Here is a 22,917-nt window from a genome sequence, read left to right as displayed (position 1 = left end):
ATTTTTTTGGGGGGGGCGGGGGGGAGTTGGAAATATGAAAAGGGAGCTCCCTGTCAAGAGCTACCTGACTTGTGGGAGGGGGGTGGGGAGGAGCGGCACAAGAGGAGCCGGTTGGCAAGTGAATGGATTCCTCCCGGAATATTTTGCTATTCAGTGCTGGATGTAGCAGCTGGTTTCTTTGGCGACTGCTGCTGCTGAGAGATGGCGGGTCCTGCATGGCGGTCCCATCCCCTTATTCCGCCCCCCACCTTGCACACTATACAGAGGATGCATGTGATCCTTTACGCGGTCTCACATCAAGCTGCCAGTACAAACTTTATATTGCGATTTTAAAAAATGACGTTGAGGGTTGACTACATAATCACACGTTTACATCATCTACATCATCAAAGGCCTGTACAGCATTGGAAATTGTATGGTGTGATTTGACGTAATTTGAAAAGTTTTGTCGTTGTTAGGGAGGTAGCCTTTGGTTCTATTGTGCTCTCTGGGAATCAGGAGTCGATTCCTAAACATTTAAAATAAACATAATTGGGAAATGTAAACCCTGCTACATTGTTTTCTGAACAGTAGTGTAGAATAAGTTTCTTAGTACCTTCCATTATCTACCATTTCCTGCTGTTTCTGTTTTGACTTAGTCAAGTGGGGAGGACTCTAGCCACAGTAAGGCTGTTTGGATAGGAATTACCAGTCGGCCTCAGCTCAAGCCTGTTCAATCTCTTGTGCTGACGGCGAAGTCAAGTTTGAGTGGTTGAGTGGAAGAAAAGCCCATGGAAATGTTGAGTAGGGATCATGACTTTGTTATCCGATGCTAAATCTTGTAAACAGACTTTCATGAATGACTATACATCAAGATGGTCCTTTATTGTACTATCAAGATGTTGGAACCAACAATTCTACGGACGAGTGCTTGTAGGATTAGAATAGCGGTTTTCATACTTACAACAGAGCCAGCCTGTTAGCCGTTGAACTTTCGGTGAACTGGCCGGCTGACCCTGTGGCACTGATCTTGAAACAGCAGCTCCTGGGGAGGAGTCCTGGGCGGAGCCAAGGGAGAAGCCCCGTACAACACTCAAGCATTCCCAGAGCTACTTCCCCTGGAGGTCAGATAGTGCAACTGCACTTACAATATAGACACATGTATATACAGGTTATAATCTGGTGTGAATCACATTTACCACACAAGAAAGGATGAATACACTGCACGATGTAACGTCTGCCAATCAGACTTCAGCATCGCTTATGGAGGAGCAACTGACATACAGGCACATATGCGATCCAAGAAACATCAAGCTGTGGCATAAGTTTCAGAAAGCACCCACTAAATCAAACCTTTCATGCAGCAGAAAGATTACTCGCTCATAAGAGCAGAGACTTTGATGACATGTTCCTCATTGAGCACAATGTGACATTTTCTTCTTATGATCATTTGACTGTTTTTATGAAAGTTATGTTTCCAGACAGTTTGATTGCTTCTAAGTTTGGTTCACGCCGGACCAAGCCAACAGCAATTGCCAAGACTCTAAGCCAAGATAAGAAATGTGACATCCTTTAGAAAATAAGGCAAACCCCATTGTCTGTTTGAACCGATGGGAATTTTGACCATGGTACAGAGGAAGAACTCAATCCTATCATTGTTTTTTTGACGCAGCTGTGAACACGGTGATCAGTGAGCTATTGAAATAGCGACAACAAAAGAGAGATCAAGTGCCAAAAATATTTTCCAACTTCTGGACAATGTTCTTGAGGAAAACAGCATTCCTTGGTAAAATGTGATGTGCAACAGTGCTGATGGGATAACACAACGGTGTTGCTTCCGTTGTGAAGAAAGAAAGCCCAGATATTTTCATTCTTGGCTATCTATACCACCTCCTTCATCTGGCTGCAGAGAAAGAGGCAAGTCAGTTGCCATTCTCTCCAATGGACTTGTTTGTACCATACTGATGTACCATCAATTGAACGCGAGACGATTTGCTGAACAAAAGTATGGCTTTAATATGCTAGATGTTAAGCCCTGCGGTCGATTACAGTAGAAGGATGACCGCCCGGGAGTACTGGGTATTTATACCCCGCCTGGAGGCGGGGTAACTCAGCCTCTCGACCAATCGGGGAGCCGTCACATGACTGGTCTCAACCAACCGGTCGAGAGGCACATGACCGACCAGGGCCAATGGTAAGCCGGTGTTCTGCACCAATGGCAGGCAGCTATGCTAATCATACCACCATATTCACTCCTTGCGGAGAAAGAAGCCGGGGGGGGGGGGGGGGGGGGGGGGGGGGGGGGGGGAGAGAACTGGTGGTATGAGTAGTAAGGAGAAAAAAAAAATGTATCCTTGGCTTCCCACTGGCCCAGACATTTAGCAACAGTACATAGTGTCCATACAAGGTCCATGGTGGTGTTGAAGTTAAATGGACTCGATCAGCCTTTTCGTTGCCCGTGACGTCCAGGCAGACCGCCGCAGGGGATTTGGTGACGTTGGTTCAGCCGATGGTGGTGGTTCAGCTTGATGTCCTGGACTCCGGGAGCAGTGGTCCTTGAACTGTCTCCGTACCCCGGGCTGGTGGTGGAGACGCCATGGATGGGAAGGGGTGGCCTGGGTGGGGCGCTGGGGGAAAGGGGCGAAGGGGGGGTCTGTGGTGAAGGGGGGGGAGGGCCGCACGCCGGCCGGTGCCACGTCCCGGAGGGAGACCGTGTCCTGCCGGCCGTCGGGGTACTCCACGTACGCATACTGCGGGTTAGCGTGGAGTAACTGGACTTGTTCCACCAACAGGTCGGACTTGTGCACCCGCACATGCTTCCGGAGCAAGATGGGTCCGGGGGCGGCCAGCCACGTCGGGAGAGGGGATCCGGAGGACGACTTCCTGGGGAAAACAAGAAGACATTCATGAGGTGTTTGATTAGTTGTTGTACAGAGGAGGCAGCGGATGGAATGTAGGGCATCGGGGATAACCTCTTGCCATCGGGAAATAGGGAGATCTCTGGACCAGTAGTATGGTCTTCCAGGTGGTACCATTCTCCCGCTCGACCTTTCCGTTACCCCGAGGGTTATAGCTGGTCGTCGCTCATAAAGGAGGACCCCCGATCGCTATGTATGTACGCGGGGTAGCCGAACAGGGAGAAGATGGAGAGGAGGGCCTTAATGATGGTCGATGTGGTCATGTCGGGGCAGGAAATGGCGAAGGGGAAGCGGGAGTATTCATCGATCATCGTCAGGAAGTAAATGTTGCGGTTGCTAGAGGGAAGGGGCACCTTGAAGCACCTTGAAGTCTATGCTGAGACGTTCGAAGGGGCGGGATGCTTTGATCAGATACGCATGCTCGGGGCGGTAGAAGTGCGGTTTGCACTCTGCGCAGATGTGGCAGTCACGGGTTACTGTCCTGACTTCCTCGATGGAGTAGGGCAGGTTGCGGGTCTTTATGAAATGATAGAAACGGGTCACCCCTGGATGGCAGAGGTCCGCGTGGAGGGAGCGGAGGCGGTCTATCTGCGCGCTGGTGCAGGTACCACGGGACAGGGCATCAGGAGGCTCATTGAGCTTCCCAGGACGATACAAGATATCGTAATTGTACGTGGACAACTCGATCCGCCACCGCAAGATCTTGTCGTTCTTAATCTTGCCCCTCTGTGCATTATCGAACATGAAGGCTACTGACCGTTGGTCTGTGAGGAGGGTAAACTTCCTGCCGGCCAAATAGTGCCTCCAATGTCGCACAGCTTTGACTGTGGCCTGGGGTTCCTTTTCCACTGAGGAGTGGCGGAGCTCGGAAGCTTGGAGGGTTCTGGAGAAGAAGGCCACGGGTCTGCCCGCTTGGTTCAGTGTGGCCGCCAGAGCTACTTCTGATGCGTCGCTCTCGACCTTGAAGAGGAGGGACTCGTCGATGGCGCGCATCGTGGCCTTTGCGATGTCCACTTTGATGCGGCTAAAGGCCTGGCAGGCCTCTGTCGACGGCAGGAAGGTCGTGGACTGAATGAGGGGCCTTGTCGGTGTAATTGGGAACCCATTGGGCGTAGTAAGCGAAGAAACCCAGGCAGCGTTTGAGGGTATTGGGGAGAGGGAGTTCCATCAGGGGGCGCATGCGTTCGGGGTCGGGGCCTATCACTCCGTTACGCACTACGTAGCCGAGGATGGCTAAACGGTCGGTGCTAAACACACACTTATCCTTATTGTAAGTTAGGTTAAGGAGTTTTGCGGTTTGGAAGAATTTTCGGAGGTTGGTGTCATGGTCCTGCTGGTTGTGGCCGCAGATGGTGACATTATTGAGATATGGGAAGGTAGCCCGTAATCCATACTTGTCGACCATTCAGGCCATCTCCCGTTGGAAGACCGAGACCCCATTTGTGACACCGAATGGAACCCTGAGGAAGTGGTAGAGGCGCCCATCTGCCTTGAACGTGGTGTACTTGCGGTCACTCGCGCGGATGGGGAGCTGGTGATAAGCGGACTTTTGGTCCACCGTGGAGAAGACTTTGTATTTTGCAATCTCGTTTACCATGGCGGAAATACGGGGGCGAGGATACGCGTCCAGTTGCGTAAACCGGTTGATGGTCTGACTGTAGTCGATGACCATCCGATTTTTCTCCCTAGTCCGGACCACCAGCACTTGGGCTCGCCAGGGACTGTTGCTGGCCTCGATGACCCCTTCCTTCAGCAACCTATGAACTTCGGACCTGATGTAGGTCCGGTCCTGGGCGCTGTACTGTCTACTCCAGGTCGTGACGGGTTTGCAATCGGGGGTGAGATCAGCAAACAAGGAGGGACGCGAGGCTGCAGACAGTGAGGAGGGGTATAGGGCCGCCGAATTGGAAGGTCAAGCCCTGCAGGTTGCACTGGAAGTCCAGTCCTAGGAGTGCTGGTGCGCAAAGGTCGGGGAGGATAAGGAGTTTAGAATTTTAAAAAACCTTCCCCTGGACCGTGAGGTCCGCGATGCAGCACCCGGTGATGCGGACGGAGTGCGAACCTGAGGCTAACCCGATTTTGTGTTTTACAGGGTGGACAGGGAGCGCGAAGCGTCTTAACGTGTCAGGGTGTACAAAGCTTTCCGTGCTCCCAGAGTCCAGCAGGCAGTCCGTCTCGTGCCCGTTGACGTGGATTTGCGGCGTCGTCTTGGCGAGCGTGCGTGGAAGTTTCTGGTCGAGCTGAATGGCCGCGAACCGTGGAGAAGATCCATAGTCGTCGTCATCGGCCGAGTAGGTGCTGGGAGGACCTTGTGTGCCAGTCTAGGATGGCGGTGCCCAGGACCCGCACGTGAAGTCGGGGCCCGAAAATGGCGGCGCCCAGGACCCGCACGTGGGGTCGGGGCCCCAAGATGGCGGCGCCCAGGACCCGCACGTGGAGTCGGGGCCCGAAGATGGCGGCGCCCAGGACCCGCACGTGGGGTCGGGGCCCCAAGATGGCAGCGCCCAGGACCCGCACGTGGAGTCGGGGCCCCAAGATGGCGGCGCCCAGGACCCGCACGTGGCGTCCAGGGCCCAAGTTTGCGGCGCCCACAGGACCCTCGTGGTTGCTGGGGGGCGGGGTTAGCGGTACCGGCGGGCCGATCGGAGCGGCTGAGAGCGGGGGCAGAGAGGCGCGCAGGCCGGACGCGGGGGGGTGGGGGGGAGGAGAGATTGACGCGGTGCGCTGGAAGGGCCCGGAGGAGGAGATCCCCGGTCGCTGCACGGCACAGCAGCGACCGATTTGGCCTGGCAGACCGTCGAAAAATGGCCCTCTTTCCCGCAGCTCTTACAAAGGACCGAGCGGGCCAGGCAGCGCGGACGGGGGTGTTTGGCAAGCCCACAGAAATAGCAGCGGGTCCCCGCGGACTTGTAGGGGTGTCCCGCGGCGCAGGCCTGAGGGGGGTCGGGAGCGGCGGATGGCGGTGGGGATGCGTGCTAGGAGGGCGCTGCAGTGCGACTGGGGACATAGGCGCGGGCGTTTAAGTAGGCGACCTCCAGGGAGGTGGAGTCCGTGCCTCAGTTAGGGTGAGGTCGTCTTTTTCCAGCAGCCGCTGGCGGATTGCGGCGGACTGCATCCCAGCCACGTAAGCATCTCTGATTCAAAGTTCCATGTGCTCAGTGGCTGAAACTTGGAGGCAGGCGCAATTCCTCCCCAGGACAGCGAGGGCCCGGTAAAAATCATCTGAGGACTCACCGGGGAACTGTTGTCTGGTAGCCAGCAGATGTTGGGCGTACACTCGGTTTTCCGGCTAAAGAAATTGTCCTTTTAGCGTATCCATGGCCACGTCATATTCCTTTTCTTCCTCTATCATCGCGTAGGCCGCCATGCCCACGCTGTAATGGAGAATATGAAGTTTCTGTGCCATGGTGGGGGGGCTGCTTGCCGTCGCCAGATAGCTATCGAAACACACCAGCCAATGCTTGAAGATTGCCGATGCGTTCGGATTTTGCGGGCTGATGCGGAGGCAATGGGCTTGATCCGGAGCTCCATCTACAAATTTCTAGTATATTAAATTGATGTACCATCAATTGAACGCGAGACGAGTTGTTGAACAAAAGTATGGCTTTAATATACTAATATACTAGCCCTGGGGTCGATTACAGTAGAAGGACGAGCGCCAGGAGTACTGGGTATTTATAGGGCGGGGTTAACTCAACCGCTCGACCAATCGGGGAGCCGTCACATGACTGGTCTCAACCAACCAGTCGAGAGGCACATGACCGACCAGGGCCAATGGTAAGCCGGTGTTCTGCACCAATGGCAGGCAGCTATGCTAATCATGCCACCACACATACCAGTGTGTTACTACCTTGAATGTCTAGCAAGCGCCACGAAGAGTTCAAGGAAATACAAACATTATTCAATCTAGTAAATCACAGAATACCTTAACATGTCTGCACACATGGTTGTCCTTGGAAAGAGCACTAGACAGATTTATGGATCAGCGGTCCGCGTTGCAAAAATACTTCTCCAAAGAAGCAAAATCCGAGAAAGGAAAAAGATTGAATGAAGGTGGCTTGAAAGATTCTAAGCGACTGATGGTTGACTTCTAGACTTCTGGAAAGACTTCTACCAAGCCTCCAATGGCAGGTACCATCACGAAGGAGATTGCTCAATCTTCACACACACAAGGTAGTGTTACATGCAACTCATCATCTGCAACAAGAACATTGCAGGAACAAAAATCAGCATTCATGTTATAAAAGCCAAATAGGGTTTCCTGATTTCAGACGCTTTTGAAATACCAGCCCCTGCAACAGTGAGACCCAAAAAGACCAGTGCAGAATCTGTTCAGAATACTGCTGTTCTTGTGCATGGTCGTAAGACTGACAATAATTTTTGTTCAAAAAATAAATAGTTTAGAGTATCCAATTCTTTTCTTTTCCAATTAAGGGGCAATTTAGCGTGGCCTATTGAAATGAAATAGAACATAGAACAGTACAGCACAGAACAGGCCCTTCGGCCCTCGATGTTGTGCCGAGCAATGATCTCCCTACTCAAACCCTATACCCTATCCACCCTATACCCGTAAACCCTTAACCTTACTTTTAGGACACTACGGGCAATTTAGCATGGCCAATATCCACCTAACCCGCACGTCTTTGGACTGTGGAAGGAAACCGGAGCACCCGGAGGAAACCCACGCACACACGGGGAGGACGTGCAGACTCCACACAGACAGTGACCCAGGTGGGAATCGAACCTGGAGCTGTGAAGCATTTATGCTAACCACCATGCTACCGTGCTCCCCCAAATGAAATGAAAATCGCTTATTGTCACGAGTAGGCTTCAATGAAGTTACTGTGAAAAGCCCCTAGTCGCCACATTCCGGCGCCTGACTGGGGAGGCTGGTACGGGAATCGAACCGTGCTGCTGGCCTGCTTGGTCTGCTTTAAAAGCCAGCGATTTAGCTGAGTGAGGTAAACCAGCAACTATTCACCTGCCCTGCACTTATTTTTGGGGTTGTGGGGGTGAGACCCACGCTGAGACGGGAAGAATGTGCAAACTCCACACGGACAGTGACCTGGGGCCGAGATCGAACCCGGGTCCTCGGTGCTGTGTGCCACCATAAGACTGACTATAATAAGAGAGCTGGAAGAAGCAGCAGTTCAAGTGCTGAAAGCAAGAAGTCTCCCACAGCTAGCAACCCTGTTGCTAATATAATACTGTAGCCATCTCAAGGCAAAGCTGGCAGGATTTCTGTAGAGCTCTGTGATAGAAGTCTTCAATAATCATAATAATAATAATCGCTTATTTTCACAAGTTGACTTCAATGAAGTTACTGTGAAAAGGTCCTAGTTGCCACATTCCGCCGCCTGTTCGGGGAGGCCGGTATGGGAATTGAACCCGTGCTGCTGGCCTTGTTCTGCATTACAAGCCAGCTGTTTAGCCCACTGTGCCAAACCTACCCCATCCTATGTTCAAGAGGCTGAATCTAGAACTCCAAGAAGAAGCTCCCAAGATACAGATTCGATACCAGAAGTCGTTTGACTTTTCTTCCAGTCTTGTTGCTTTGCTTCGTGAAACCTGTTGCAATTGCCAGTGTTGCATTGCCTGCTAACTGCATGTACAAGGACAAGCGCATCAGAAGTACAATGAAGACCTCATGATTGGTGGATAAGCCAGGCAGTTTGTCAAGACGCACCTAGTAATCGCGGGGAGAGACTAGATGATCAAAATGTCGTGGGGAGACTCCAGACTATCAAAAGGTCACGGGGAGAGTCCAGACGATCAAAATTAACGTAATGCCCAGGTACATCTTTCTACTTGGATCCATTCCGATCTGAATCCCCAAGGCCTTTTTCAAAGCACTAGACAAACTAATCATGACCTCCCAAACGTACAATTCTACACTTGGCGGCGATGATCGATGGAATAAGGGGATGGATCAAGGAGCCAGAAGCCGTGTGGGTGCGCGCGGAAGAGACCTCCTGCATGGGGACCTCGCCACGGCAGCACTCCTGTCCCCACCCAAAAAACGCTCCAGCAGCCCGGTGGTGATAGCCACCCTCCAATCCTTGAACCATCTTCGGCAGCAACTTGGCCTGACCACAATGTTGGACAAAGCTCCCATCTGCAACAAGCAGAGGCTCATACCAGCGCTGACTGACGCCACCTTCAAAAGGTGGGGACACGACGGAGGGACACTGACAGCCAGGGACCTATACACGGACGGCAGGATCGCAACACTGCACGAACTGACAGAGAAATTCCAGCTAGCCTGGGGGAATGAGAAAAGGCATCTACAACTGAAAAACGTACTACGAAAGGAGACAAGGACATACCCACAACTGCCACGACATACATTACTGAAGGAGTTACTGGACGCAACCATACTATACAAAGGAAACTGTAGCAACATGTATGACCGCCTGGTAGAAAGCCCCAACAACGAACTGGAGGCAACAAGAAAGAAATGGAGGAGGACCTGGGGATTGAAATAGGGTGGGGACTCTTGGAGCGAAGCACTGCACAAGGTCAACACCACCTCCACGTGCACAAGGCTCAGCCTGACGCAGCTAAATGTGGTACATAGAGCCAACTTAACAAGAACTCGTATGAGTAGGTTCTTCCTGGAGGTGGAGGATAGATGTGAACGGTGCCAAGGAGGCACGGCCAACCACACCCACATGTTCTGGTCTTGCCCCAGACTTGCGGGGTACTGGACAACCTTCTTCAAGGCAATGTCCAAAGTGGTGGGGATGAGGGTGGAGCCATGCCCGAAATTGGCGGTCTTCGGGGTTTCAGACCAGCCAGATCTATTCCTGTGGAGCAGGGCGGACGCCCTTGCCTTTGCCTCCCTGATTGCCCGCAGTAGAATCCTGTTTGGCTGGCGGTCAGCAGCACCACCCAAAGCTGCGGTCTGGCTGTCCGACCTCTCGGAATCTCTCCAAATGGAGAAAATTAAATTTGCCATCCGAAGGTCAGACGACGTCTTCCACAGAATGTGGGAGCCATTCACGCAATTGTTCCGGGACCTATTTGTGGCCAACGAACAAGCAGAAGAATAGCCAGGTAGCCACGAATCAGGGGAAAGTAGCCAAAGCATGAGAAGGAGAGATTAACCAGGAAAAGGGGAGGGGGGGGGGGGGTCAGCTAAACCTAAGAGCAAAGAAAGGCGAAGCACTGGAAGGGGGGGGGGGGCAGAAGCGGCGGGGTGAGATTGAGGGGGAAGGTGCAGGGAACAAGAGAGGAAAACCAGCGAGATGGGGGGTGAGGCAGGGAAATGACAGCCGGAGAAGGGCACAGGGTCCGATAACAAACTTGGCATCTCCATGAACAGAGAACAAGGAGAATACAGGTGAAAGACGGGAGGAACGGCTGAAGCGGAGCTGAGCGCAAGATGACAACGGCAGGGAGAAGCAAGTGACAACACCAAACCCATTTGAGTATTGCCCACTGTAATTGTTTCTCCAGTACTGCAATGTATATTTACCTCCTGTTTGGGTGTGCATTGTGTACATAACGGTAAATATACTTTGTTCAAAAACCCAATTAAAAACATTTATCAAAAAAAAAATTCACCTAGCAAGATGGGATTAACTTCTACTCATCAGAACAAAAGTACTATGTTGCAGTGTGTGACTATGTCACCACGGAATTTTCCCTTCAGGACAAATTGCTGCAACATGCAAGAGTAGCAAATCCAAGGGGTGGTTGAAGGCAGACTTTACATCGATTTGTCACTTTACAATGCGATTCCATGTCATGGAAGATTTAGAAATGGAATTAGCTCATCTCCAGGTTGACACGTTGGAAGGTATTGTATAAGCCAGAAATCAGACGAAGTTTGGGTGAATACCTCCCAGCTGAGGTGAAAATCAGTCGTTATCTTCCAAAAATCATGCTGGTAGTCTTGTTAATCACACATAGCAATGCTGAAGATGAACGAATCTTCAGTCTGGTCAGGAAGAACTCCACTGAGTTTTGGCCCAGTTCAGGAACGAAGACACTTTGTGACTTCCTAACCCAGAAAGTCTACTCAAGCCAAAGGACAGTGCTGTCACAAAATGCAATTCAATGCCAAACTGTTTGATAAGTGTAAACAAGCTACATATACATCCATAAGTAATCCTGAGGTAAACTCTGAAATTAAGGTGCAGTGTAGCTTGAAGGACTATTCCCCATGAAAGGCGATTGCAAGAGTTTGACAAATGCAAATGAACTGCATCAGTAATCACAGAATAATACAGTGCAGCAGAGGTCCATCGGGCTTGCACCGATGCATGACAAACATCTGACCTGCCTCCCTTATCCCATTTGCCAGTATTTGGCTTATAGCCTTGAATGTTAAGACGTGCCAAGTGCTCATCCAAGTACTTTTTGAAGGATGTGAGGCAACCCGCCTGTACCACCCTTCTAGGCAGTGCATTCCAGATCGTCACCACCCTCTGCGTAAAAAGGTTTTTCCTCAAATACCCCCAAAGCCTCCTGCCCCTTGTGACCCCAATAACTGAACCTTCAACTGAGGGGAACAGATGCTACCCAGCCACCCTGTTAATGCCCCTCATAATGTACACCTCGTTCAAGTCGCCTTTCGGACTTCTCTGCTCCAGCAAAAATAACCCATGCCTATTCAACCTCTCCATAACTTAAATATTCCATCCCAGGCAACGCCATGATGAATCTCCTCTGCACCCCCTCGAATGCAATCACATCCTTTCTATAATGTGGCGACAAAAATTGCACAACATATTCTAACTGTGGCCTCACTGAAGTTCTATCCAACTACAACATAACTTCCCTGCTTTTGTAATCTATTTCTCGATCAATAAAACCAAGTGTCCCATATGCCTTTTTCACCATTCTATTAACCTGCCCCTCCACCTTCAGAGATCTGTGGACAAACATGCCAAGATCCCTTTGTTCCTTGGGACTTCCCACTGTCGGGCCATTCATTGAATACTTCCTTTTACATTACCCCTTCCAAAGTGGATCACCTCACACTTTTCAGGGTTAAATTCCACCTGCCACTTTTCTGCTCATTTGACTATCCCTTCTATATCTTCCTATTACCCAAGGCACTCAAACCTCACTGTTAACACACAACCAATCTTTGTGTCATCTGCAAACTTACTGATCCTACCCCTTCTTCCCCCCCCCCCCCCCCCCCCCCCCCCCCCCCCATGTAGTCTCCCATGTAGGGCCTTGCTAAAGGCTTCGCTGAAATCCATATAAACTACATCAACTGCATGACCCTCATCTATTCACCTGGTCACATGCTCTGAAAATTCAATCAAATTTGTTAGGCATGACCTCCTCCTTACAAAACCTAATCCTGATCAAACCTTGCCTCCCCAAAGTGGAAATAGATTCTCTCCTTTAGAATTTTCTTCAATAGTTTCTCTACCAGCAGGGTAGCATGGTGGTTAGCATAAATGCTTCACAGCTCCAGGGTCCCAGGTTCAATTCCCGGCTGGGTCACTGTCTGTGTGGAGTCTGCTATCACCAAACTGCTCCCCCACCAACACATCAACCACTTGTCCAGCTTCATTCTCCAGAATTAGGTCCAGCAGTGCAACGTCCATTGTTTGACCCTCTGCATTTTGAGATAAAAAGTTCTCGTGTATACATTTTATGAACTCCACTACATCTAAGTCCTCAACACAGTGACTATCCTAATTAATGTTGAGAAAGTTGAAATTACCTAATATAATTGCCCTATTATTTTTACACACCTCTGCGAATTGCACACATTGCTCTTCAATTTCTCGCTGACTATCTATAATAAACACCTACCAATGTGGCTGTCGCTTTTTTGTTCCTTAGCTCTACCCACAATACTTCATTTGAATCCCCCCTTGAACTGAGCTCTGATACTGGTGTAAAGATAATTTTGAACTTCACGTAAAAAGCTGAATGTTTTGTTCACATTTTTCATTCTTCGATTTACTGAATGTTATAGAACAGTACAGCACAGAACAGGCCCTTCGGCCCTCAATGTTGTGCCAAGCCATGATCACCCTACTCAAACCCACGTATCCACCCTATACCCATAACCCAACAACCCCCCCTTAACCTTACTTTTTAGGACACTACGGGCAATTTAGCATGGCCAATCCACCTAACCCGCACATCTTTGGACTGTGGGAGGAAACCGGAGCACCCGGAGGAAACCCACGCACACAGGGGGAGGACGTGCAGACTCCACACAGACAGTGACCCAGCCGGGAATCGAACCTGGGACCCTGGAGCTGTGAAGCATTTATGCTAACCACCATGCTACCCTGCTGCCCATCAATGTTTGAAACTTAATCTGGAAACACCCATACATGATGATGTACGTGTGATTTGCATTTTCCATTCGTGTTTTAAAGGTGTAAAGCTGTACTTCAGATTTGTGGGTATTTCTTCTTTGAAGTGAAATACTGATTTTACTGCCAAATACTGATTTCTGTTGGAAAAGGTTGGCAGCTCTGTCACACCATTTGATTTCTTCAGTCTTTCCCAAGTCTTGCGTTCCTTTATTTACGTTTTATTCCAGCCTACTCCTCCTTCCTTGCTCCTTCGCCTCCATCATTGGCACCCATTCCATCAGCCAATACACCTGTGTTGCCACCATAATTTACCTTCCAAAGCCTCCAAACAACCAATCTCTTTGACTATGCTTTAACCCTGCCAAACCCATCTTATTCCTTCTACATATCTTTTTCTTACCTCTGCTGTCGTTTGCACCGTAAAGTACTTTGAGATCTCTCTCTGCATGTGAGGAACACAATACTGCAAGTTGTTGATTATTTATTTCTCTGTTCTAGTCCTGCCTCAGTTGGGGATATTTTTCAGTAATTCTCAGGTAGCCCAGAAAGAAGCACAATCAGCTGAACCCAAGAGTGGGAGAGAGAAACATTGGGACATGCATGAGCTCTTACAAAGTCTGGTTTGAAAAACTAAATGCGTAATTACTCTGGACCATTTAGGGTGCAGGGATCATTATTGTTAGGGGTGGCAGAAACAGGTACAGGGACTTCAGTATGGGAAATAGTAAAATAAAATGATGGACAGGACATATGAAGTAAAACGCTTTTAAAAGCATTTCATGTTTTGTGATGAACTGTTCAATTTTTTAATCAACAGGAGAATCCCCACCCAGCTGGCTTGTTCTTGAAGATTAAAATCCTTTTGAAATGTGTTTCCCCCGATGTACTTATTTCTGCAGGTAAGAAGCGAAGTTTGAACCTAGTTAAAATGCATTATCTTAAAAACAAATTCATGGCATCAAGATATAGAAGCAAAAATCAGTATTAGAGTAAAACTGCGAGTCAATTTTCAGGAATACCTTTGTTATAGTGCAGTCGCTTTTAATTAGCTTAAAAATATAAAATATTGAACCTTAAACAGATCAGTTGATTTCTTAATCATATTATGGCTGAAAGTGTTTTTTTAGCCAGTTTAAAGAGGAGATCAGAAGACAATGGGTGCAATTTCCCCCCCCCCAAAACCGGGCGGGAGAACCACGGGGGCGGCGGGCGAGTCCTGTCACGCCACCCCGGCACCCGCACGCGATTCTCCCACCCCCATCCCCCCCCCCAAAAACGGCGCAGCAAGATTTACGGCTGGCCGCTCGGAGAATCGCCGTTTGTAACAGGTGAGCGGCCTGCCCAATACGACGTGTTCACGCTGGCGCCGACCACACCTGGTCGCTGCCGTCGTGAACAGCGTGGGAATGCTGCGGGGGCGGCCTTTGGAGGGGGGATCGAGCACCGAGGGGGGGGGCTCAAAAGGGGTCTGGCCCGCGATCGGTGCCCACCGATCGGCGGGCCAGCCGCTCTGAAAGATGAACTCCTTCCGTCTGCCGCACCGCAAGATCATCCGACATTTCTTGCGGGGCGCCCGCGGGGAGGACGGCAACCGCACATGCGCGGGTTGGCGCTGGCCAACCTGCGCATGCGGGGGTGACGTCATTTACGCGGCGCTGGCCGAGTAATTTACGCGGCGCTGCTTTTACACGGTGCCAAGGCCCAGCGCGCGTAAATGACGCGCAGGCCGCACCTAGTCCCCCGGAGGTGGTAGAATAGGGGTCGAGGAGCGGCCTCCGACGCCGGAGTGAAACACTTTGGTTTGTACTCCGGCGTCGGCACTTAGTCTCCCTTTGGGAGAACCCCGCCCAATATTTTAAAGTATTTTATTCCAAACCACAGTATACATAACACACACAATCTCTCCAAAAACATATCACAATCCACAAAGTTTGACATATTTTCCTCCCCTTAACACCCCTCTCTGCCCATCAGACCTCCATCCTGTCCTGTCCTAGCCCCCCTGCTGGTGACAAAGAAGTCCTCAATTAGGGATAAGACCATCCTCCATTTTACAAAGAATCCGTCCTCTGACCCTCAGAGAGCAAACTTTATTTTTTCCATTTGTGCAACTCCGCTATAACCCCCCCCCCCCCCCCCCCCCCCCCCCCCAACCAAGCTGACACCCTCGGTGGCTCCACCGACCTTCAGCCCAGTTGGACTCACCGCCGGGCAGTTGGAGCGACAAAGACCACAACATTTCTCCCTCCCCTCCAGTATCTCCGCCAGCTCTGACATACAGAAAATCACCACAAGCTGTCACGGTGCCACCTTCACCCCCACGATCTCCGACAGTGCTTGGAAAATCGGGCTCCAAACCCACTAACAAAAGATGTGGACATGAATGGCCGACCCCCTCCATTTCCCTTGTCCTCTAAAATCATGGAATCCGTATAGTGCAGATTGAGGCCATTTGGCTCATCGAGTCTGACCCGACCCTCTGAAAGAACACTCTACCTAGGCCCATTTCCTTGCAAACCCATAACCCCACCTAAACTTTGCACACTAACGGACAATGTAGCATGGTCAATCAACCTAACCTGCACATCTTTGGACTATGAAGAATCCAGCACGAATTTAGCAAACAATATCACACTGTTATAACCTGCCTGAATCCTATTGACTGGGGACAATTGGTTATCCCATGACTCTTGGGATGTATGAGCTCCCCAATTTGGGGGGGGGGGGGGGGGGGGAGAGCGCTATCATAAGTAGTTGCAGATGTATAAATAGAGCAGGCCAGTATGGTACCAGCTAAAGAAAGAAACAGTGGTGGACTACTGCTGTTCTGTACATATTGTTGTAAATAAAGTTACTTTCTGATTGATTCCATAAATTCGTGCTGGATTATTCATGGCTCTCACAAAACTGGAGATGAGCGTTAAAAGTTGGAAGCTGTCTACGCTGCTGAAGCCACTTCCTTGGACTTTTGTTGGATACAGGTTGGAAGTTCTTTTTCTGTTGAACCATGCATCTTTACAGGCGTTTTAATGTATTGGATGCTGCGCTGGGGAGTTGGAACTAGTACGCACAGTGGATGCATAACTACTTCTGTGTGAATAACATCACCGAAAATGAATGCCAAATGGTAATGTTGTAAACCGCCTGTGGCATACATACGTTTGTGGTGCTAAGAAACCTTATGTAGCCAGCTGCACCTGACAGTAAAACGTTTGATGTACCTGTGACTTTGGTGGGCAACATTTTAACCCAATGCCATCCACGATCGTCCAGGGATACCGATTTAACACTGCAGAGAAAACCCCTGGGGAATCCCTTGCTGAGTCCTTATTCAGGCTACACAGGATTGCGGTGTACTGTGACTATGATGATACTTTGTCGGAGATGTTACAAGACTGATTGGTATACGGCATAAACAACGCGGCCACACAGTTGAAACTTAGCCGGGCCGACTTTGACTTTTCAACAGGCCATCCAGATAGTGTTGTCCTGAGAGAGCACAGAACGGGGAGTGCAGGAGCTTCAGGGGATGGAGGTGCGTGCCTTGGGGCGCACCACCTGTCATGTGAGAGTACCTTTAAGAAATCGGAGCTTGAGCAATGTATCTTTAAGAAATGGGTGTTTATCAGTGATGTCAGAGTGTGGGTCGAGCTGGGCTATCTATGTCAGATTTTTACTTTGTTTTAGGCTATTTGCTGCAGGGTGTGTTTTAGTTTCGATTTCAGTGTTAGAGCTAAAGCCAGACAGAGCAAGTGTACTGTTGACCTCTCTGCCATGAAAAGACTATCTCTTGATCATTTGGTGAATTCAGAATTATAAATGTTCTCCTTAGTGAATGTAAACCTAATGTGCTTCTGTTAAAAGGTGTTTCTTCTGTATTCTGGATGTTGTTTGGGAAGTTATTAAGGATTACTTAGTCTTGTATTCTTTGGGGGTTGTATTTGAATTAATGGTTGCTAAGATGTTCACTATGTTTCAAAAAGGTTAACTTGAGTTCATAGAATAAACATTGTTTTGCTTTAAAAATTACTTTTCCATTTCTGCTGTACCACACCTGTAGAGTGGGCCAAGTGCTCCCCATACCACAATCTATTAAATGTTGTGGGTCAGGTGAACTCCATGCTATTCTCTGGGGTTCTCTAAACCCTGGTCCATGACACACCTCCTGTCCAAAAGCGTCTCCCGCACCCCTGGCGTACCTTGGTTGGGGTGCCGTAAGGACCCACGGCGGTGGCCATCGGACGTTCCTCCCCGAAGGGAACCATCTCCTGAACCAATGGATGAGGAGCCTAGTAAGTGTTGTGTACAGGCATCGGTCTTGGACACATCAGAGGGCCATCGTTCCAGTCGGAGCTGGGGCCAGCCCAGGGGCCTTACTTTACATTTGGATGAAACCGAGGGTGCTCCTCCCGTGTATGTGGAGACGGAGGACGACTCCCTGCAGCTGCACTATTTGGAGCTCCCGAGTGGCCCCCATTAATGTAACGGTACAAGTCCATGGCCTGTTGGGTTGAGACTGGGTGTGCCATTTGCAGCACATTCTTCAAACGGGTTCTGATGGTTTGACTGAGGTACTAGGATGATACCCAGAAGTATTTCATCCCTGTTTAGGGAAAAATAAAGTTTACCTTGGCCCGTATTCGGGTTGACCCGGAAGCCACGCCGCGGTATTTCCCACGTGCCTGCATATGTGCCGACTTAACTTATGTCTAACTTTCTGGCCTCATGGGTCCCAATGCTACGTGTTGATGCGTCCGCAGATGGTACATCAGGAAGGGAGGCGGCCTGCGACCTGGGTCCTCCATGGAGGGCATCCTCTGGGGTAACCGGGCCTGAAAGGGCCGAGCTGCTGCCCAGGTGGCGTGGTGCTGCCCTGTTCTGCCTGCTGCCCACCAGGTGCATCAGGGACAGGCGAAGTGGGGGGGGGGTGGATGGAGGAAGAGTTCGAGGTTGCATGCCAAGAGAGGTGTTCCGGCACCTCTCTTGAGGGCACTGATAAGGAAGTTGCATGCGTGCAAACCAATGGTGGTGCAGTTGTAGTGTTTTATGGACAAGGAGAGATTCTCCAATTGATGAGGCAGACCAGGAAATGTCCCTCGGAAGGGAATGAGCTGTGGGCGTATCAAGACCTGGGAGCAGAACTGGCAAAGAGGAGGGCCGGGTTCAACGTGGTCAAGGCTGCCCTCTTTAAAAGAGAGGTGAAGTTCTGAATATTGTACCCAGTCCACCTGTGGGTGACTTTCCAGAAGCGAGAGTACTATTTTGGCAAGTCATGGAAGGCAATGTGGTTTATGAGGGACAATGGACTGGGAGGAGAGTGAGGACATTGATTTTTAGAGGAGTTTGTGTGTTTTTAAAAGAACTTGATGGTGGATTTTCTGAAAGGCAAGTTTTTCATGGGAGAACATTGATTGTGAGTGCATCTTTTGATACTCTATAGGAATATATGATTATGAGGTGGAGGGGAGCTGGGGGAGGGAGGGGAGCTGGGGGAGTGAATGAGGTTGGATGCCTTGGGCCACCATGCCAGCTGATTGGGTTTGTTAATGGGAATGAAGTGGGTTGGCAGGAGGCAAGTGTGGATGGGGATGTGTTTGGTGTTTTGTTTGGCGTGGAGTGTGGGAGGATTGCTGACAAGGGCGTGGTTGGTGTGACACAGTTGGAAAATGATCGATGACAGTGGACATCTAAGGGTGGGCTTGGAGGGTCGCGTGATAATGACCAGAGTGTTTCATTCAGGGCTGGATATGAAGGGGGGGGGTTTGTGATGGCTAGTGGAAAGTGGAGGGAATGCCGGTGGTCTTGGTAAACGTTTGTGCCCCAAATTGGGATGACGTAGATTTTATGATACGGGTGTTCGTCAAGATCCCTGACTTGGACTTGCGTCGGTTATAGAACGAAGCTTGGACCGGTAATGTCCTAAATTGGTGAAGGTGTCAGCAGTGGCGAAGGAGCTGAAGAGGTTTATGGAGCACATGGGGCACGTGGAGGTCTGGCAGACCAAGGATGAAGGAATTTTCATACTTCTCCACATGCAGCAGGTGTACACCTGGCTGGATATCTTTGATTTACCTGAGGAAGCAGCTGCGCTCCGAAAGCTAGTGATTCTAAACAAACCTGTAGACTTTAACTTTGTATGTAAGACTTATTACTGTGCCCACCCCAGTCCAATCTCGGCATCTCCACATCATAGATATCTTTGTGTTAGACGTGGCTTTGCTGGCGGGATGGTGAATTTGGAATATTCAGCGATTGTGGTCTCTGACCATGCGTTGCACTGGGTGGATTTGCACGCGGCCCAGGTGGTGTGAGGGGATGGACAGCGCCCGCTGTGCAGGCTGGACATGGGGTTGTTGACAGATGAGATGTGCGAACGGGTGAGGGCTGCCATACTGGGGTATGTGGAGATAAACAACACAACACTGGGGAGGTCACGACCACCACACTGTGGGAAGCACTCCAGGCGCTGGTCAGTGGGGAGTTTAGGGTGTTTATCTAGATTTGGGCACACAGGGTGAAGATAAAGCTGGCAGAGATGGCAATGCTGGTAGCCGGGATTTAGAGGGTAGACAGGAGGTATCAGGAAGCCCCAGAGGCAGGGCTGTTGAAGGAGCGGCAGTGGCTCCAGATAGAGTTTTGGCTAGTGTCCACAGAGAAGGTGGACACTAGCCCAAAGGGCAGTTATGGAGGGCCTGAGGGGTGCATAAGTACGGGGAGAAGGCAAGCAGGATGTTGGCTTACCAGTTTAGGAAACTAGAGGCGGCGAGGGAGATTGGCAGAGCGAGTGATGATAAGGTTAAGGTTGTGACCGACCCAGAGGGGGTGACTGGTGTGTTTGAGGTGTTGTGCAGAATGTTATACGAGTCGGGCTTCCCGACCAGGGGGGAGGGGCTGAGGCGATTTTTGGACCGGTTGGACTTTCCCAAGGTAGAGGAGGAGCTAATTCAGGGACTGGGGGGCCCAATTGGCTTGAGGGAGGCGATGGACAGTATGGCGGCAATGCAGGCCGGGAAGTCCCCACAGCCGGAAGTGTTCCCAGTGAAGTTTTATTAAAAGTTTAGGGCGGACCACTGAAGGTTATAATGAAGCAAGGGAGAGGGGAAGAACCCGCCCCCTCATTGGCGCAAGTTTCTATCTCCCTGATATCGAAAAAGAATAAGGATCCGGAGCAGTGCAAGTTGTACTGCCCGATATTACTGAATGTAGACACCAAGCTACTGGCGAAGGTGTTGGCCATGCAAATTGAGGCCTGCGTCCCATGGGTGATTGGCAAGGATAAAGCGGGTTTTGTGAAGGGGATGCAGTTGTCAGCGAATGTGAGGAGGTTGCTTAATGTAATCATGCCTGTGGAGGGGAAGGAGGTAGTGGTAGTGGTGGCAATGGATGTGGAGAAGGCCAGGTGAAGGAAGAGTACCTGCTGGCGGTGTTGGGGAGGTTCAGGTTTGGACAGGGGTTTGTTGACTTGGTCCGGTTGCTGTTCAAGGCGCCTGTAACAATTATGCGGACGAACCAAGTGAGTTTGGGGTATTTTGGGCTGCATCGGGGGACAAGGCAGGGGTGCCTGCTCTTCCTGTTGCTTTTTGCCTTGTCTTTAGAGTCGCTGGCAATGGCGCTTAGGGCATTGAGAGACCGGAGAGGAATTGAGCTGGAGGGGGTCAAGCAGAGGATATCACTGTATGCAAACAATCTGTTATATTTCATCCGTTGGGCAGTATCGGGGATGGGAATAACAGAAGAATTTGGCTGTATTTCGGGATACTAGTTGAATATGGGAAAGAGCGATGTGTTCCCGATTGATTCTAGTGGGAAGGAGAGGATTTTAGGGAAACTGCTGTTCCGGCTGCTTGGGGCGAGCTTTAGATTCTTGGGTGTCTCGGTGGAGCCAGCTGCACAAGGTGAACCAGACTCGGCTGGTGGTGCAGATGAAAGTGGATTTCAAAAGGTGGGATATGTTGCCGCTGGCAGGACGCATGCAGACAGTAAAATGACGGTGCTGCCAATGTTCTGGTTTGTTTTTCAGGACCTCCCAATTTTGAACCCAAAGTTGTTATTTAAGAAGGTTAATGCATTGATCTCTGGGTTTGTGTGGGCGGGAAAGACCCCGGGGATTTGGAGGGTCATTCTGGAGAGGGAGGGGGGAGTGGCTGGTGCTGGCGAAAATGATGAACTACTGGGTGGCGAATATTGCTATGGTTAGGAAATTTGTTGTGGGGGAAGGGTCGGCATGGGACCGAATGGAGGTGGCATTGTGTAAGGAAATGAGTTTGAAGGCTTTGTTGTTGTCTGCACCTCTGCTATTGTCGCCGGCCGGGTACTCCTTGAGCCCAGTGGTGGTGTCAGTCCTGAAGGTGTGGGGGCAGTGGAGGCAGCATCTGGGACTGGAGGATGCCTCAGTGTGGGTGCTGATTAGGGTGCCTAAGGGGCAGCACGGTAACATTGTGGACAGCACAATGGCTTCACAGCTCCAGCATCCCAGGTTCGGTTCTGGCTTGGGTCACTATCTGTGCGGAGTCTGCACATCCTCCCCGTATGTGCGTGGGTTTCCTCCGGGTGCTCCGGTTTCCTCCCACAGTCCAAAGATGTGCAGGTTAGATGGATTGGCCATGATAAATTGCCCTTAGTGTCCAAAATTGCCCTTAGTGTTGGGTGGAGTTACTGGGTTATGGGGATAGGGTGGAGGTGTTAACCTTGGGTAGGGTGCTCTTTCCAAAAGCCGGTGCAGACTCGATGGGCCGAATGGCCTCCTTCACTGTAAATTCTATGATCTATGATCTGTGGCAGCCATAGATTTGCGATGGGGGGGGGGGGTTCGGATGCAAGGTTTCGGGGGTGCAGTAAGCAGGGATCGAGTAATTTGGAGATCTATTCATGGGGATAAATTTGTGAGTTTGTAAGATGTTGAGAAAGAGTATGAGCTGCCATGGGGAACGGCTTTCGGTATCTCCAGGTCCAGGATTTCGTAAGGAGAGACGTGCCGCCCTTTCTTGGGCTGCCGCCCTTTCGGGTTTCAAGACAAGGTCCTGTTGGTGAACAAGATTGAGGATGAGACGGTGTCCGATGTCTATAAGGAATTGATGGACTGGGAGGTAACATAAAGCACAAGTGGGAGGAAGAGCTTGAAGGGAAGGTGGGGGCCGAGCCATGGGCAGAGGCTTTGCGGATGGTGAGTCCGTCCTTGTCGTGTGCGAGGTTATTCCTCATCCACTTTAAAGTAATACATAGTGCGCATATGACGGTAGCAAGGATGAGTAGGTTCTTTGGGGGTGGTAGAGGTTAGGTGGGGGGGGGGGGGGGGGTGTAGGGGGGGGGATGGCTGCGAATAACATCCACGTGTCCATGTCTGAGGGGGTTTGGCAGAGGTTCTCGGACGTGATGTCTGAGGTGCTAGGGGTGGAGGTGGTCCCTAATCCAGAAGTAATGATATTCAGGGTGTCGGAAGACCTGGGAGTCCAGGGAGTGAGAGAATACTATGTTCTGACCTTTGCCTCTCTGATAGCCCGGAAACGGATTTCACTGGATTTGGAGCCGTTGAAAGCGGGAGCGTGAGTGTGCCATCTGGCGGAATTCCTGAGGCTGGAGAACTTCTCGAGAGGGAGCAGTGGATGGGTTCACTCAAAGGTGGTTTATTGATTTCTTTCAGGAGGTTTGAAAGTCTGTGGGGGGTGCGGTTAACATGGGGAAGGCAGGATGTGAGAAGGGTGCTATTAGGGGAGCAGGGTGGT

At 50.5% G+C, this 22,917-nt stretch overlaps 1 protein-coding gene across 1 annotated transcript in view; it reads left to right on the top strand.

Annotated features, from left to right (window-relative positions):
- Positions 1–22,917, top strand: part of tex11 (testis expressed 11) — a 304,551-nt gene that overhangs the window by 129,557 nt on the left and 152,077 nt on the right. The window contains 1 exon segment of the mRNA XM_038775694.1: positions 14,013–14,094. Within this exon segment, the coding sequence (XP_038631622.1) occupies positions 14,013–14,094 (82 nt within the window).

This window comes from Scyliorhinus canicula, chromosome 17 (assembly GCF_902713615.1).
Source record: "Scyliorhinus canicula chromosome 17, sScyCan1.1, whole genome shotgun sequence".
In the NCBI taxonomy this organism is placed as follows: Eukaryota; Metazoa; Chordata; class Chondrichthyes; order Carcharhiniformes; family Scyliorhinidae; genus Scyliorhinus; species Scyliorhinus canicula.
Note: the sequence above shows the minus strand (reverse complement) of the source record. Positions and strands in the feature narration are given on the sequence as shown.